Raw genomic sequence first — 17274 nt, 5'->3', positions numbered from 1 at the left:
CACACAAATGCACGTGCACGTGCGCGCACACACACACACACATTTATGCCATTTCAACTGAAGCATCTCCCCAGACTGACTACATGCTGACAGGGCGTCTTCAATCATCCATCTCTCCATCCATCTTTTTCTGTCTCTGCCTGTACTTCCTTCAAAGATTGATCTTGTGAAGTCTTCCATCTCTCTGCCAGCAACACTCTGCATCATCAATCTTTGCTTTCATATCTTCTTCTCCTTCACCTACAATCCCTCCTTTGTCGCTTTTTCCTTCTCTGCATGCCCATTCACCCGTTCATCATTCCACGTTCTCTCACCTCCCTCCTCTCCTTCTTTCTCCTTCTCACTCTTCCTTCTCACTTTCTCTCTCCCACTCCCATTCCCCCTCTCTCATCCCCATCCTCTCTCCCTCTCCTCCCTCCATCTTCCTCTTTACTTGCTCTCCTGCAGAAGGTAGGGGTCTGACTAATTACTGTAAGCCCAGGTGATACATCTTAGTAGAGCATAACTTTTTCAGGCAGAAGAACTGTAGAGTCAGCAGAGACAGAGCAGTAGTTGAAGGGAAGACAAAACGATTCCAGAGTCCTCACTACTTCATTACATTCATTACCGAGTTCACCAGCCTAGGGCCACTACTGCTATGGCTTACATATGGTAGGAGTGCAAGTGTGTATGTGTGTGTGTGTGTGTGTGTGTGTGTGTGTGTGTGTGTGTGTGTGTGTGTGTGTGTGTGTGTGTGTGTGTGTGTGTGTGTGTCTGTCTGTCTGTCTGTCTGTCTGTCTGTCTGTCTGTCTGTCTGTCTGTGTACAATAGAGTGCAAGTCTATATGTAAGTTCTATGTGAGATGTGAGTGTGTCAGTCAGTGTGTGTCCATCAAAGCAGGTGTGTGTGTGTGTCTGTTCGTTTACAGAGGAAGTGATTAACTCCATAATGATCACACAGGATAAAAAGACCGCCAACGCCTCTCACTATACACACGCTGATGATGTGGGTCAATGAATGGTGGCGACCCATTCTGACATTTGGGGACAATACATTTAAGCCCTTTGTGACATCACCAAAATAAACAGCAGGTCACTATGGCAGTATTATTTAACCTATCTTACCTACAGTACAGTCAGGGTAAACATAGTGGACAATAGAAGTATGTCATCTCCCTGAAATAATGACCAGGTTAATTTTCTGTGAGAACACATCTCATTCTTAGAGCAAGGAGTTTTCCTGACCACGTGATCTGACAGGATCTGATGCTAGTTATAGATCCACTTACTCAGCTGGGCTCTAGGCCGTATGCGTACGTGTGATGGTGTTGGTGGGTGTCCTATCCTGTGTTACCTGTTGGCCTTGAGGTTCTTCAGCCTGGCCTCCAGGTCGTTGAGTAGGTTGACCTTCTTACAGCACTGGGAGCAGTACACATCCATCATCTCATTGTTGTACATGTGGCGTGTCTTCCTGGGGGTCTGGCCAGCACTACACACACAGATAAAGATATAGCGTTAGATAGAGAATATACACACATCACACACATACACACAGTAAGCAGTAAAATCAGATTTAAAAAACAGATAACAAATACACCTGTGTGTGTGAAGAGACACACACACAGGCACAGACACGCATACGCACTATACACACACGTACACATGGATTTTGTGTTGTAGATATGTGGTAGTAGAGTAGTGGCCTGAGGGAATACACTTAATGTGTTGTGAAATCTGTTGTGAAATGTAATGTAAATGTTTTTAATTGTATATAACTGCCTTAATTTTGCTGGACCCCAGGAGGAATAGCTGCTGCCTTGGCAGGAACTACTGGGATCATCATAAATACAAATACAGCAGACACACAAACACATTAAATGCACGTGCAAACACACAGTACACTGTATTCACACCACACCCATCCCCGCCCACACACACAAACACATGACATGTACACTACCGTTCAAAAGTTTGGGGTCACTTTGAAATGTCCTTGTTTTCGAAAGAAAAGCAATTTTTTTGTCCATTAAAATAACATCAAATTGATCAGAAATACAGTGTAGACATTGTTAATGTTGTAAATGGCTATTGTAGCTGGAAACGGCAGATTTTTAATGGAATATTTACATAGGCGTACAGAGGCCCATTATCAGCAACCATCAGTCCTGTGTTCCAATGGCACGTTGTGTTTGCTAATCCAAGTTTATCATTTTAAAAGGCTAATTGATCATTAGAAAACCCTTTTGCAATTATGTTAGCACAGCTGAAAACTGTTGTGCTGATTAAAGAAGCAATTAAACTGGCCTTCTTGAGACCCTTCACAGAACAGTGCAAACTGGCTCTAACCAGAATAGAAAGAGGAGTGGGAGGCCCCGGTGCACAACTGAGCAAGAGGACAAATACATTAGAGCAGGGGTGTCAAACTCATTTTAGCTCAGGGGCCACATGGAGGAAAATCTATTCCCAAGTGGGCCGGACCGGAAAAATCATGGTATATATAACTTAAAAACAACAACTTCAGATTGTTTTCTTTGTTTTAATACGATCAACATACAACATAAAGCTGGAGCCTGAGGACAGTGTGTCCAAGTTTATTTGAAAATTCTAAAGAAAAAGAACACACAAACACACAATGCCTCAGTGATTAACAGAACTGTTTCACAGATCACAGAACTATATCAGGGTGTCATTTCTCAGGCAGAAATGTAGATAAAAATAATGAAATCATGTTCCCCAAACAAGTGCAAGAACCACAGAGTCAAGAATAGGTTAAATATACAAATAAAATAAAATCAATTAAAAACAATAGCACATCAACATAAAAACATATAAACCTAAAGCTGGATCCTGAGGACAGTGTCCAAAAGCACAACATCACTATTAATCATAAAACATCAAGTTATTTGAAAGTTCTGAGGACAAAGAACACACAAACACACAATGCCTCAGTGATTCACAGACGTATATCACAGATCACAGAACTATATCAGGGTGTCATTTCTCAGGCAGAAATGTAGATACAAATAATGAAATCCTGTTCCCCAAACAAGTGCAAGAACCACAGAGTCAAGAATAGGTTAAATATACAAATAAAATAAAATCAATTAAAAACAATAGCACATCAACATAAAAACATATAAACATAAATCTGAAAGCGTTGCTCAAACTCCCGTAACAGTCCCGTTATTTTATCTTTGAACCGCTTCATGTCTGCCACATGTTGGGTCGCGCACACATTTTTCAGACAGGGGAAGTGAGCTGCATCACCACCGGCGAGTTGCGTCTCCCACAATGACAGCTTCAACTTGAAAGAACGTATGCTGTCATAATACTGCGTGACAACTTTGTTGCGCCCTTGCAGCTGTTTGTTCAAGTTATTCAGGTGCTCTGTAACATCCACCATAAATGCAAGGTCCTGCATCCATTCTGCGGAATGAAATTCTAACACTGGTTTGCCCTTTTCTTCCATGAACTGTTCAATTTCTTCTCGTAAATCAAAGAAACGCCTCAGCACAGCACCTCGGCTTAACCATCTTACCTCAGTGTGGTATGGCAGGCCATAGATGTGGTCTTTCTCTCTGAGAAGGCTGTCAAACTGACGGTGATTCAGGCTTCTGGATCGGATGAAATTAACAGTTTGGATGACCACCTTCATGACGTTATCCATCTTTAATGACTTGCAACACAAAGCCTCCTGGTGCAAAATACAGTGAAAAGTCAAAAATCACGTCCTCCATTTGCAGATTGCACTTTCTCTCTGAACTTTGTCACAACGCCTGCTTTTTTTCCCGATCATTGAGGGCGCACCATCTGTAGCCAGGCTGACAGCGCGGGACCAGTCCATTCCGACCCTGTCCAGCGCGCCCGACGAGTGCGGTAAAAATATCAGCTGCTGTCATTGTATCTGTCATCGGCACCAACTCCACGAACTCCTCGGTGACGGTCAATGTGTCATCAACTCCGCGGATGAAAATGGCCAGTTGTGCAACATCTGTAATGTCCGTGCTTTCATCAATTGCAACCGAAAACGCAATAAATGACTTTACTTTTTGCTTCAACTGGCTGTCCAAATCCACTGAAAGATCGGAAATCCTGTCTGCAACTGTGTTTCTTGTCAGGCTGATATTTGCAAAAGCCTGCCGCTTTTCAGGGCACACAATCTCCGCTGCCTTCATCATGCATGTTTTTACAAATTCACCCTCACTAAATGGTTTTGAAGCCACTGCGATTTCATTAGCAATGAGGTAGCTAGCTTTCACTGCAGCGTCACTGATGTCTCGGCTGTGAGTAAACACAGACTGCTGTTTCTTCAGACCCGCCAACAGTTCATTCACCTTCTCTCATCTCCGCTGTCCTTGAAAGTTGTCATATTTGTCGGCATGAAGACTCACATAGTGGCGACTGAAGGTTATATTCTTTCAGCACTGCAACATGCTCTGAACACACCAAACTTACAGCTTTCCCATTCAATTCCGTGAATAAATAGGATGACCATTTTTCTTGGAACACTCTGCACTCTGCGTCCACTTTTCTCTTTTTTGACAGAGACATATTGGGGCAATGAGGGTGCCAAAGCACATAATGTTAAAAGTAGAAGCCGTAATAAATATTGCGGGCAAAACAAAGTAGCTCATTGGCTGCACGTGCTTGACCTACTTGCTCTGCCCCGGTATAAACAGTTTGCTTGCTTAACACAATTGCTATTGCGCCATCCAGTGGACGCAATTGGAACAGCAGTTTATTTTATTGAAAAATTGCAGCGCATTTTTATACTTTACAAAATTATTATAAATTTATTTTTATTTTTATATTTTTTCCAAAATCATCTCGCGGGCCGGATTAAACCCGTTTGCGGGCCTGATCCGGCCCGTGGGCCGGACGTTTGACACCCCTGCATTAGAGTGTCTAGTTTGAGAAACAGACGCCTCACAGGTCCTCAATTGGCAGCTTCATTAAATAGTACCTGCAAAACATCAGTCTCAACATCAACTGCGAAGAGGTGACTCTGGGATGCTGACCTTCTAGGCAGAGTTGCAAAGAAAAAGCTATATCTCAGACTGCCCATCTTAATCTTTTATTTTTATTGGCCAGTCTGAGATATGGCTTTTTCTTTGCAATTCTGCCTAGAAGGTCAGCATCCCGGAGTCGCCTCTTCACTGTTGTACGAGATCTTCAGTTTCTTGGCAATTTCTCGCATGGAATAGCCTTCATTTCTCAGAACAAGCTTTTCTTTCCAAAACAAGGACATTTCTGACCACAAACTTTTGAACGGTAGTGTACGTGCAAACACACAGTACACTGTATTCACAGGACCACTGTATTATGAGAGTAGTACCACAACTATTCCTGTTCAAACTACAATACGTTCCTATTACTATAACAACACAACACCACAACACATACCACACACATACCATATGTTCACATACAGTGCTATAGGAAAGTATTCAGACCCCTTAATTTTTTCCACATTTGGTTACGTTACAGCCTTATTCTAAATTGGATACACACAATACCCCATAATGACAAAGCAAAAACTGGTTTTAAAATTTTTTAGCAAATTTTTGCTAATTTATAAAAAAAAGAAATAGAAACAGAAATACCATATTTACATAAGTATTCAGACCCTTTACTATGACACTCGAAATTGAGCTCAGGTGCATTCTGTTTCTATTGATCATCCTTGAGATGTTTCTACAACTTGATTGGAGTCCACCTGTGGTAAATTCAATTGATTGGACAAAAAAAAGTCCCACAGTTGACAGTGCATGTCAGAGCAAAAACCAAGCCATGAGGTCGAAGGAATTGTCCGTAGAGCTCAGAGACAGGATTGTGTCGAGGCACAGAACTGGGGAATAGTACCAAAAATGTCTGCAGCATTGAAAGTCCCCAAGAACACAGTGGTCTCCATCATTCTTAAATGGAAGAAGTTTGGAACCACCAAGACTCTTCCTAGAGCTGGCCGCCCAGCCAAACTGAGCAATCATAGAAGAAGGGCCTTGGTCAGGGAGGTGACCAAGAACCCGATATCCACTCTGACAGAGCTCCAGAGTTCCTCTGTGGAGATGGCAGAAACTTCCAGAAGGACAACCATCTCTGCAGCACTCCACCAATCAGGCCTTTATGGTAGAGTGGCCAGACGGAAGCCACTCCTCAGTAAAAGACAAATGACAGCCCGCTTGGAGTTTGCCAAAAGGCACCTAAAGGACTCTCAGACCATGATAAACAAGATTCTCTGGTCTGATGAAACCAAGATTGAACTCTTTGGCCTGAATGCCAAGCGTCATGTCTGGAGGAAACCTGGCACCATCCCTACGGTGAAGCATGGTGGTGGCAGCATCATGCTGCGGGGATGTTTTTCAACAGCAGGGACTGGGAGACTAGTCAGGATCGAGGGAAAGATGAATGGAGCAAAGTACAGAGAGATCCTTGATGAAAACCTGCTCCAGATTGCTCAGGACCTCAGACTGGGGCGAAGGTTCACCTTCCAACAGGACAACAACCCTAAGCACACAGCCAAGACAACGCAGGAGTGGCTTTGGGACGAGTCTCTGAATGTCCTTGAGTGGCCCAGCCAGAGCCCGGACTTGAACCCGATCGAATATATCTGGAGAGACCTGAAAATAGCTGTGCAGCAACACTCCCCATCAAACCTGACAGAGCTTGAGAGGATCTGCAGAGAAGAATGGGAGAAACTTCCGAAATATAGGTGTGCCTGAATACTTATGTAAATGTATTATTTCAGTTCTTTTATATTTTTTATATAAATTTCCAAACATTTCTAAAAACCTGTTGTTGCTTTGTCATTATGGGGTATTGTGTGTAGATTGATGAGGGGAAAACCTCTTTCATCCATTTTAGAATAAGGCTGTAACATAACAAAATGTGGAAAAAGTCAAGGGGTCTGAATACTTTCCGAATGCACTGTATGTTCACATTCCCATGGAAACGTACCCAACCATCTAAAAATATCATAAAGCACTAATCTAAACTCAACTTAAAAGTAGGACTAAAAAAATAAAAGTCCATAGTAATGACTTTAGGTACTTGATATTCTGAGCAGGAACAAGGAAGCCGAATAGTGTTGGGAGTAAATCCTCCTTAAAAACAGCTCTATAGATGAATATTAATCAAGAGAGGCCCTGGGGGCCATATAGGCTACATCTCAAATGGCACCGTATTCCCTTTATAGTGCACTACTTTTGACCAGGGTCCATAAGGCTCTGTTCAAAAGTAGTGCAATATGTAGGTAATAGGGTACCATTGGGATATCATCCTACTCTGTTCCAGTCAAGAGTAAAAACTAATGAGTTTGGTAAGCTAAGCTGTGAGAGAGGAGAGAAGCAGCCTGAAGTGAGTACACACACACACACACACACACACACACACACACATACATACACATACACACACACGCACAGAGGGATTAAGAGGGTAACAGGCTTATAGGACAGGGGGTATGAGACTTGACAGGGGGTGTTTTGTGAAAATATATTTTTGGGGAGAAGAACATTATGCTCTGTGGAGTTCAGTAAGTCATCATCACTGGGATCTGAAATCGTTCAAACTCTTAGCTCTGTGTGTTTGTATTTATGGGCTGGGTGATGCTGTGCATGTATTTGTCATCTTTCTGTTGCACACTGTTATGCAGATTTCTGTAAGTTTATGAGTTTGCCTTTCGGGGTCACATGATGTTTGACAGGTATTGAATCATCTTCGTGTTTGTGTTTCTGTCTCATATAATGTCACAGTTTTGGTCATGTCTATGTTTGTATTTCTGGTTGCATTTGGTGTTCCGCAACTTTCTGTTCTCTATGTAAAAGTGTGTCTGTGTATTAGTGTGTCTGTGTAATAGTGTGTCTGTGTATTAGTGTGACTGTGTAATAGTGTCTGTGTAATAGTGTGTCTGTGTATTAGTGTGACTGTTTAATAGTGTCTGTGTAATAGTGTGTCTGTGTATTAGTGTCTGTGTAATAGTGTGTCTGTAATAGTGTATGTGTATTAGTGTGTCTGTGTATTAGTGTGTCTGTGGATTAGTGTGTCTGTGTATTAGTGTGTCTGTGTATTAGTGTGTCTGTGTAATAGTGTGTCTGTGTATTAGTGTGTCTGTGGATTAGTGTGTCTGTGGATTAGTGTGTATGTGGATTAGTGTGTCTGTGTATTAGTGTGTCTGTGTAATAGTGTGTCTGTGTATTAGTGTCTGTGTAATAGTGTGTCTGTAATAGTGTATGTGTATTAGTGTGTCTGTGTATTAGTGTGTCTGTGGATTAGTGTGTCTGTATATTAGTGTGTCTGTGTATTAGTGTATCTGTGTAATAGTGTGTCTGTGTATTAGTGTGTATGTGGATTAGTATGTCTGTGTATTAGTGTCTGTGTATTAGTATGTCTGTGTATTAGTGTGTCTGTGTATTAGTGTATCTGTGTATTAGTATGTCTGTGTAATAGTGTGTCTGTGTATTAGTGTGTCTGTGTATTAGTATGTCTGTGTATTAGTGTGTATGTGTATTAGTGTATCTGTGTATTAGTATGTCTGTGTAATAGTGTGTCTGTGTATTAGTATGTCTGTGTATTAGTGTGTATGTGTATTAGTGTATCTGTGTAATAGTGTGTCTGAGTAATAATGTGTCTGTATTAGTGTGTCTGTGTAATAGTGTGTCTGTGTAATAGTGTGTCTGTGTATTAGTGTGTCTGTGTCTCCTCTTACCTGGAGGGTACAGAGGAGCCCAGGTCAGAGTATCCGTTGGTGCGCGTCTCGTCCTCGGGGCAGGGGCTGCTGGGAGTGTAGTCCACGTCCTCTCCCTCTCCGTAGTCCTCAAACTGCTCCTCGTTCAGAGAGGCCGAGGAACGCGTCGATAGGTCAGAGGTCACCGATGGGTTTAGCTGACTGCACCTGCAGAAACAGGAAGTAGACTTTCAGGAAGTGGCATTCAATAAGTAAAAAAAAAATACAAATTGTAATTTCATTTTTCAATTCTAAGGGTGACTATTCAAATTCTGACACTGACAGTGCAGATTGTTTATAAGATTGCAAATTATTTACACTGCTCAAAAAAATAAAGGGAACACTTAAACAACACAATGTAACTCCAAGTCAATCACACTTCTGTGAAATCAAACTGTCCACTTAGGAAGCAACACTGATTGACAATAAATTTCACATGCTGTTGTGCAAATGGAATAGACAACAGGTGGAAATTATAGGCAATTAGCAAGACACCCCCCAATAAAGGACTGGTTTTGCAGGTGGTGACCACTGACCACTTCTCAGTTCCTATTCTTCCTGGCTGATGTTTTGGTCACTTTTGAATGCTGGCGGTGCTTTCACTCTAGTGGTAGCATGAGACGGAGTCTACAACCCACACAAGTGGCTCAGGTAGTGCAGCTCATCCAGGATGGCACATCAATGCGAGCTGTGGCAAGAAGGTTTGCTGTGTCTGTCAGCGTAGTGTCCAGAGCATGGAGGCGCTACCAGGAGACAGGCCAGTACATCAGGAGATGTGGAGGAGGCCGTAGGAGGGCAACAACCCAGCAGCAGGAATGCTACCTCCGCCTTTGTGCAAGGAGGAGCAGGAGGAGCACTGCCAGAGCCCTGCAAAATGACCTCCAGCAGGCCACAAATGTGCATGTGTCTGCTCAAACGGTCAGAAACAGACACCATGAGGGTGGTATGAGGGCCCGACGTCCACAGGTGGGGGTTGTGCTTACAGCCCAACACCGTGCAGGACGTTTGGCATTTGCCAGAGAACACCAAGATTGGCAAATTCGCCACTGGCGCCCTGTGCTCTTCACAGATTAAAGCAGGTTCACACTGAGCACGTGACAGACGTGACAGAGTCTGGAGACGCCGTGGAGGCTGGCGGTGGGTCAGTCATGGTGTGGGGTGGCATTTCTTTGGGGGGCCGCACAGCCCTCCATGTGCTCGCCAGAGGTAGCCTGACTGCCATTAGGTACCGAGATGAGATCCTCAGACCCCTTGTGAGACCATATGCTGGTGCGGTTGGCCCTGGGTTCCTCCTAATGCAAGACAATGCTAGACCTCATGTGGCTGGAGTGTGTCAGCAGTTCCTGCAAGAGGAAGGCATTGATGCTATGGACTGGCCCGCCCGTTCCCCAGACCTGAATCCAATTGAGCACATCTGGGACATCATGTCTCGCTCCATCCACCAACGCCACGTTGCACCACAGATTGTCCAGGAGTTGGCGGATGCTTTAGTCCAGGTCTGGGAGGAGATCCCTCAGGAGACCATCCGCCACCTCATCAGGAGCATGCCCAGGCATTGTAGGGAGGTCATACAGGCACGTGGAGGCCACACACACTACTGAGCCTCATTTTGACTTGTTTTAAGGACATTACATCAAAGTTGGATCAGCCTGTAGTGTGGTTTTCCACTTTAATTTTGAGGGTGACTCCAAATCCAGACCTCCATGGGTTGATAAATTTGATTTCCATTGATAATTTTTGTGTGATTTTGTTGTCAGCACATTCAACTATGTAAAGAAAAAAGTATTTAATAAGACTATTTCATTCATTCAGATCTAGGATGTGTTATTTTAGTGTTCCCTTTATTTTTTTGAGCAGTGTATTTCACATGAGATAGATGAGTTACATGTACGAGCCTAATCTCTACAGTATTTTTTAAATAAATAAAGTTAATTCATAAAGACACCATGTTCAACACCACACACAGATTAACATCTAAAAGAGTCGCTCTGGATAAGAGCGTCTGCTAAATGACTAAAAATGTAAATGTACTCACTTGTCCCCAGGAAAGAAGAGTGCCCCCAGTCCATCCTCCTTGTCTCCTCCGCTCCTTCCCCCTTCAGAGACATCTGATCCCGGGTTACTCTCCACAGCACTGTCCATGTCTAACTCTGCCCTCTCTCTGCCCTCCACCTCTCCTTCCTCCTCTCCCTCTGGGAATAGATGGCACCCTGGCTCAGAGTTAGGGGACACCCGCGTGCACATGATCGGATGGGCAAGGGCTTTGTCACCACGCTGTAGAGAGGGAGAGAGAGATTTTATTTGATTTATTAGGATCCCCATTAGCCGACGCCAATGGCGACAGCTAGTATTACTGGGACACATAACGAAAAAGACATTACAGACAAAATACTTTACAATTTACAAACTGAAAGGGAGAGAGGTGAGCAGGGGAGGTACACACACGGGCATGCGTGCACACATGCACACACACGTATACACACTCTCTGGAAAGGGCACGCACACACACACACACACACACACACACACACACACACACATATCTTTGTTAGGTCAACAGAACTACAGGACTACAGGACTATGCAAATAGTACTCTCAGACTTTCAGTCAAAACATTGATAGTGTCTAACACTGATAGACACATTTTAGGGTTTCAGCAAAGGGCAAAGGTCATTACATGTTGGTTAGGAGTGAACTATGAGCTCAAACCTAAAATCCAAGTGCTAGAACACGTGCTCAAATGAGGTCTTAACTCATACGAGGTGTTAAGTAAAACACTGAAGGGATTTAAATCAGGTTTATGGATTCCTTCACTGTGGGAAGACTCTGGGTGTCACAGGAGGTCATGGAGGGTATTGAGTTGGGGTCAAAGGTCATGAGACTGGTCATTCAGTGTCACTCCAACACCTCTAATCCAGTCTAATGGTAATAGAGTAGAGAACGACAGATAATCAGATATATCGGACCGATATTGGCCTTTTCTAGTCTATCGGCTATCGGCCCTTCTCTATCGGCTTAGCCAATAGTTCCTCTACATAGCAAAGCTGTTGCTATACCAGCCGCCACTCACTGCCTGAGCCACGAGCACTGCACAATGCAGACGAATGTCTAGCTGGGAAAAGCAGCAGCAAGCAGCAAGCTAGCGCATTCTCCAATAGAAAGGTGCAGTATTGAGAAATGGATGAATTGACACAGTGACCAAAATTGAACTCCTGTTGCAAATATAAGTCGTAATAGGGAAAGAAGGAAGTGTTTTAAAATCCCTAAATAAAGGTTGGCAATTGGTTTAGCTACCTAAGAATCTTCCTGCATGTTTAATGTTTATGGACCAAGAAAGCTATAGATCAGCGCGTGTGTGCGTTCTCACGTCTCAAACTATTTGCAGATTTGAGTCATTCAGACAGAACGTGCGTCATAGTTTCATATTTTTTCCTACCCTCGCTATCCTTGTTAGATATTATGCACATTTATAGATTGGTAGAAAATGTAATCGCCATTGAGCTAGTTCTCATAGTAGCAGTAAACAGCACCAAGTCATATGAGCGATGGAGCGAGATGTAAGGAGATGTGAAAGGGAGCGGAGTTCCAGCCTCGCTCTATCCAATCGTAGCAGTAGGATCAAGTTACAACCCGCCCATTTATTGACAGATAGCTGAACTAGCCAATTGAGTTGTTTTGAATTTCGTCCTGACAGCTGAGTTGTTTAGAGATGCGTCCTGACAGCAAAAATAATAATAATTCCAGATCACGGAAAATGACTAAAAATACTAGTTTGATATGCACCGTGATCACAAATCATGACGTTACATTGGACCCATTTGCATTGAATAGATGTTCTTTTATATTCTCAAACTAACAGCAGTGCCTATATGATGTCCTTCCATACAGTCGTGACATGCTAGAGTGACGCTTCTACGCAAATGTTGTTGATCAGTAGGCTAATATAAGACCCAAATGGAAGGCAAACAGATTGTTTGTCATTTGTATGTCACGAACGTTGAGAGACGGGTCGGACCAAGGTTCAGCGTGAAAAGCGTACATGTTTATTTAACTAAATAAACATACAACGAAACGTGAAGTCCTCAGGCTATACACACACGCCTAAACAGAACAAGATCCCACAATACACAGTAGGCAATAGGCTACCTAAGTATGATCCCCAATCAGAGACAATGAGCGACAGCTGCCTCTGATTGGGAATTATACCCGGCCAGACATAGAAATAGAAAACTAGAACAGAAACATAGAATATCTAACATAGATTTCCACACCCTGACTCAACAAACAAGAGTTCTATAGGTCAGGGTGTGACATTATAGCACCATAGACTCCACTGATTAGCCAAAACAAGCTCAATAACTCAATGTATGCACACACTCCTATTCACCTGTATTGTGAGTAGGCCTATGCCATCTGGATTTACCCAGTTTATCAAGAGATTTACCATTCAAATACAATTATTACCATTATGCTGTTATGTAGTTAGATTGGTAAAAACAAAGTCAAATGTATTGTTTGATTTAAAAATGGATGCATTAATGGATACATGGCTGTCTCTGGGACATTTTGTCATCAACATTTTTTAATTTTATGATATTGAATATCGGCCTAAAATATATCGGCCATCGGCCTCCTTGACCCCCAAAAATCAGTATCGGCCCTAAAAAATCCACATCGGTCGTTCTCTGTAATAGAGGAACAGGGAGGGAGAGAGAGAGAGAGAGAGAGAGAGAGAGAAAGAGGGAGAGAGGGAGAGAAAGAGAGAGAGGGAGAGAGGGAGAGAGGGAGAGAGTGAGAGAGGTACAGAGGGCAGCCCAATAACACACATGTATATCCTCCCACACAGAGCATTAGAGGATTAGAGGCTAATAAAGGCATTTTCGCTCAAGGGCTCTCACCCTAACTGCTCTCTCTCTCTCTTTCTCTCTCTTTCTTTCTCTCCCTCTCTCCCTCTCTCCCCTTCTCTCTCTCTCCCGTGCTCAGTCTCTAGCTCCATTGCTATACTGGTTGAACTGCTAACGGACTAAAACTCAGGGCTGGAAGCCAAAAGTACTATTCCTAACATCACTAAAGCTCTGTTGGAGCCTGTCTGCCTCCCAGAACACACACACACGTAAATACACACACACATACGCACTGTGATGTCACGAGAGGCTGTGTCCTGGAGGGACGTTACATCCCCCTGAGATGGCTGCAAACCCAGACAGCTATGGCTCCATCTGCTGGTATGGTCGGGAACTCCAACCCTCTATGGCCAATCTTCCCACGCAGCTGAAACCAATCAGGAGCTGATGAGCTGAAGGTTTGTTGAAGGGAAGAGACACGGTCTCCAAGCTGGGCTCTCTGGAGGACAAGAGTGCTGCACGTCCACTTCCATGAGGAATATAAGGATTTGGAGATACTTACCTTTGGGAAATACTCACCTTTGGATATATGCACCTGTGGAAATACGTGTGGGACATTTGGAAGGACGTTTTGCTGGGTTGGCCACTAGCTGCAACGTGGAATACAGTAAGACTGGGGAAAAGTTATTTGAGCGAGGGAGAGTTATGATTTTGGATGTGGAAGAGACATCCCTGAACTGTTAACCCTTAAAGAGCCACCAGAGAACAGAATTGTGTTATACTTTCGTTAGTTTCCCAAGACCTTTAATAAAATCCTTGTTTTGGTTGAACCTGGTCTCCTTGCACTACTTGAGCAATCCCGCTGAAAGCTGTGTAGCCTCTCGTGACATCACAGATGGTGGAGAATACGGGCACGCTCAAGCGTTAATAGTGCATGTCAGAGGAGGATACCGAAGGTTTGATCACCCAGTTTTCCAAGTTGGCCGTAGGCTCCCCGCCGACTGAAATGGAGGACATATTGAAAGCCCTTGTTGCTGGCCAGCAAGCCCAGATGCAAGCAAACGTGGCTCTCTTGGAGGAGCAAAGAAAGCCAACCTTCTGAAGGCAGAGGAATTGCAGTTGCAGAGACAGAGGGTTGTCCAAAATACCCGCCCAATAAAGGCAAGTGACTTTATATCTAAGATGGGAGGTACCGATGACATTGAGGCATACCTGCATGCATTTGAGGCCACGGCCACTAGGGAAGCCTGGCCCAAGCAACAGTGGGTTGGTCTGTTAGCCCCCTTTCTAACCGGGGAATCGCTGAATGCTGTCCGGGACCTGGGCCCTGACCAGGTTACTGACTATGATGCCCTGAAGTCTGAGATCCTCAGCAGATATGGACTCACAAAGTTTGGTATGGCCCAGCGCTTTCACAGCTGGACCTTCCAACCAGACCAACCTCCTCGGGCGCAGATGCATGAACTTGTCCGAATCGCAAGGAAATGGCTGGATCCGCAGAGGAATACAGCAGCGGCGGTGGTGGAGGCCGTTGTGGTGGATCGTTACCTACGCGCCCTGCCTTATGAGGCAAAACGGTTCATCAGTCAACAGGCCTTGACCACGGCTGATCTGACCGTGGAAGCTGTGGAAAAGTACCAGGCCACAGCGGAGATGCTGAATGCTTCCCGAAAAGACCCCAGGAGTGCGGCCCCACCACAAATGGGGAAAACCCGTCCAAAGGACCCCAAGGTCTCGAACCCCGCCGCGTCAGGACTTATCCCGGCTCCAGGGGGAGCCAGAAACCAGGCGGGTCCAAGAAGAGTACCCCAGGATGGGGAAACTCGACAGTGTTACCGGTGTGGGGAGATGGGACATATCTCCTGGCAGTGTGGGAAACCAGCCGATGAACCTATGCCCACTGCGGAGTCCTCCAGCTCAGCACCCACACATCGTTTTGCCTCGCTCTTGGGAGTCGTAGATGGCGGCCCAGATCGACCCCCCCACCTGCCCGGTAACTGTGAATCACCATGATGTGGAGGCCTTACTGGATTCTGGTAGCCGGGCCACCCTGGTGCGTAAGGATTTGGTGGGCCCAACGTGTCTGACCCCGGGGAAAGTCCTCCCAGTTTCCTGTGTCCATGGGGACACCAGAGAATACCCCATTACTGAACTTACAATGACCAGCACACGGGGAACCATACACACGACGGCGGGGTGGTTGATTCCCTCCCCGTCCCTGTCCTAATTGGACGAGACTGCCCAGCCTTTTACCCACTCTGGAGAGAGTCTCAGGAGAGGATAACCCGAGTACCTCGGAAACGGAGAGGCAAGACTCAGGCTGGGAAGGCTCCGGTGCAATCCTCCGAATTACTCACTCCCGCCCGGGCTCTGATAGGGATGGCAGGTGCCCAGACCGACACAGAGACGGAGCTACAGAATCTGGACAAAGAACTGTCTGGTTTGAAGGGGACCGCTGAGAGGTATCGTTTGTTAAAGCAACAGTTAGACATGAAGACAGAAGAGTTAGATATCCTCCAGGCTAAACTCCAACAGAGCTCCTTCCATAAGCAACAGGAGGAGCTGGAGAGGCTGCGCAGGACCATCGAGGAGTGTGAGGAGACCCTGCGCAGTAGTAAGGAGGTCCAGAAGAAGGCAGAGGAGAAGTACAAGGTGTTGGAGAACAAGATGAAGAATGCGGAGGCAGAGAGCGAGAAGGAACTGAAAGCTGCTCAACAGAAGCTAAACTCTGCTAAAACCAAGGCTGATGCGTTCAGTAAGAAACTCAAGGAGAGACAACAGGAGGCTGAGTCCCTGGTCCTAGAGGTGGAGGAGTTGAAGAGAGAGCAGGCTGGCAAGCACCACGGCAATGCGGACGCCCTCTCCCGGCGTGATGCCTTCTTCGCTGCCTTTACCCCGACGAGGACGTCGGTCCCGAGGAGGGGGATGTGTGATGTCACGAGAGGCTGTGTCCTGGAGGGACGTTACATCCCCCTGAGATGGCTGCAAACCCAGACAGCTATGGCTCCATCTGCTGGTATGGTCGGGAACTCCAACCCTCTATGGCCAATCTTCCCACGCAGCTGAAACCAATCAGGAGCTGATGAGCTGAAGGTTTGTTGAAGGGAAGAGACACGGTCTCCAAGCTGGGCTCTCTGGAGGACAAGAGTGCTGCACGTCCACTTCCATGAGGAATATAAGGATTTGGAGATACTTACCTTTGGGAAATACTCACCTTTGGATATATGCACCTGTGGAAATACGTGTGGGACATTTGGAAGGACGTTTTGCTGGGTTGGCCACTAGCTGCAACGTGGAATACAGTAAGACTGGGGAAAAGTTATTTGAGCGAGGGAGAGTTATGATTTTGGATGTGGAAGAGACATCCCTGAACTGTTAACCCTTAAAGAGCCACCAGAGAACAGAATTGTGTTATACTTTCGTTAGTTTCCCAAGACCTTTAATAAAATCCTTGTTTTGGTTGAACCTGGTCTCCTTGCACTACTTGAGCAATCCCGCTGAAAGCTGTGTAGCCTCTCGTGACATCACAGCACGTACGCACGTACACGTAAAACACTCACGATCTGGAAAGCGCATACACACACATTTTTGTGCAGACTTCAGGACAACGCAAATAGTACTCTCAGCCTTATTACATCACCAGTCAAAACATTGATAGCGTGAAACACTGATAGATACATTCTTAGGCTTTCAGCAAAAGGTCAAAACATGTTGGTTGAACAGTGATCAG

General features: G+C 45.0%; 1 protein-coding gene across 3 annotated transcripts in view; it reads right to left on the bottom strand.

Moving 5' to 3' along the window:
• The window catches only part of LOC121532550 (rab11 family-interacting protein 4A-like), a 100532-nt gene that overhangs the window by 12405 nt on the left and 70853 nt on the right, over positions 1 to 17274 (bottom strand). For all 3 annotated transcript variants that reach the window (XM_045215968.1, XM_045215969.1, XM_045215970.1), the window contains 3 exons: positions 10736 to 10974; positions 8683 to 8868; positions 1333 to 1467 (listed from right to left, as the gene is read on the bottom strand). In XM_045215968.1, the coding sequence (XP_045071903.1) occupies positions 1333 to 1467; positions 8683 to 8868; positions 10736 to 10974 (560 nt within the window). The remainder of the gene's footprint in view (positions 1 to 1332; positions 1468 to 8682; positions 8869 to 10735; positions 10975 to 17274) is intronic.

This window comes from Coregonus clupeaformis, unplaced genomic scaffold, assembly GCF_020615455.1.
Source record: "Coregonus clupeaformis isolate EN_2021a unplaced genomic scaffold, ASM2061545v1 scaf0571, whole genome shotgun sequence".
NCBI lineage: Eukaryota > Metazoa > Chordata > Actinopteri > Salmoniformes > Salmonidae > Coregonus > Coregonus clupeaformis.
The sequence above is the reverse complement of the archived record's forward strand: the minus strand, read 5'-3'. Positions and strand labels throughout refer to the sequence as shown.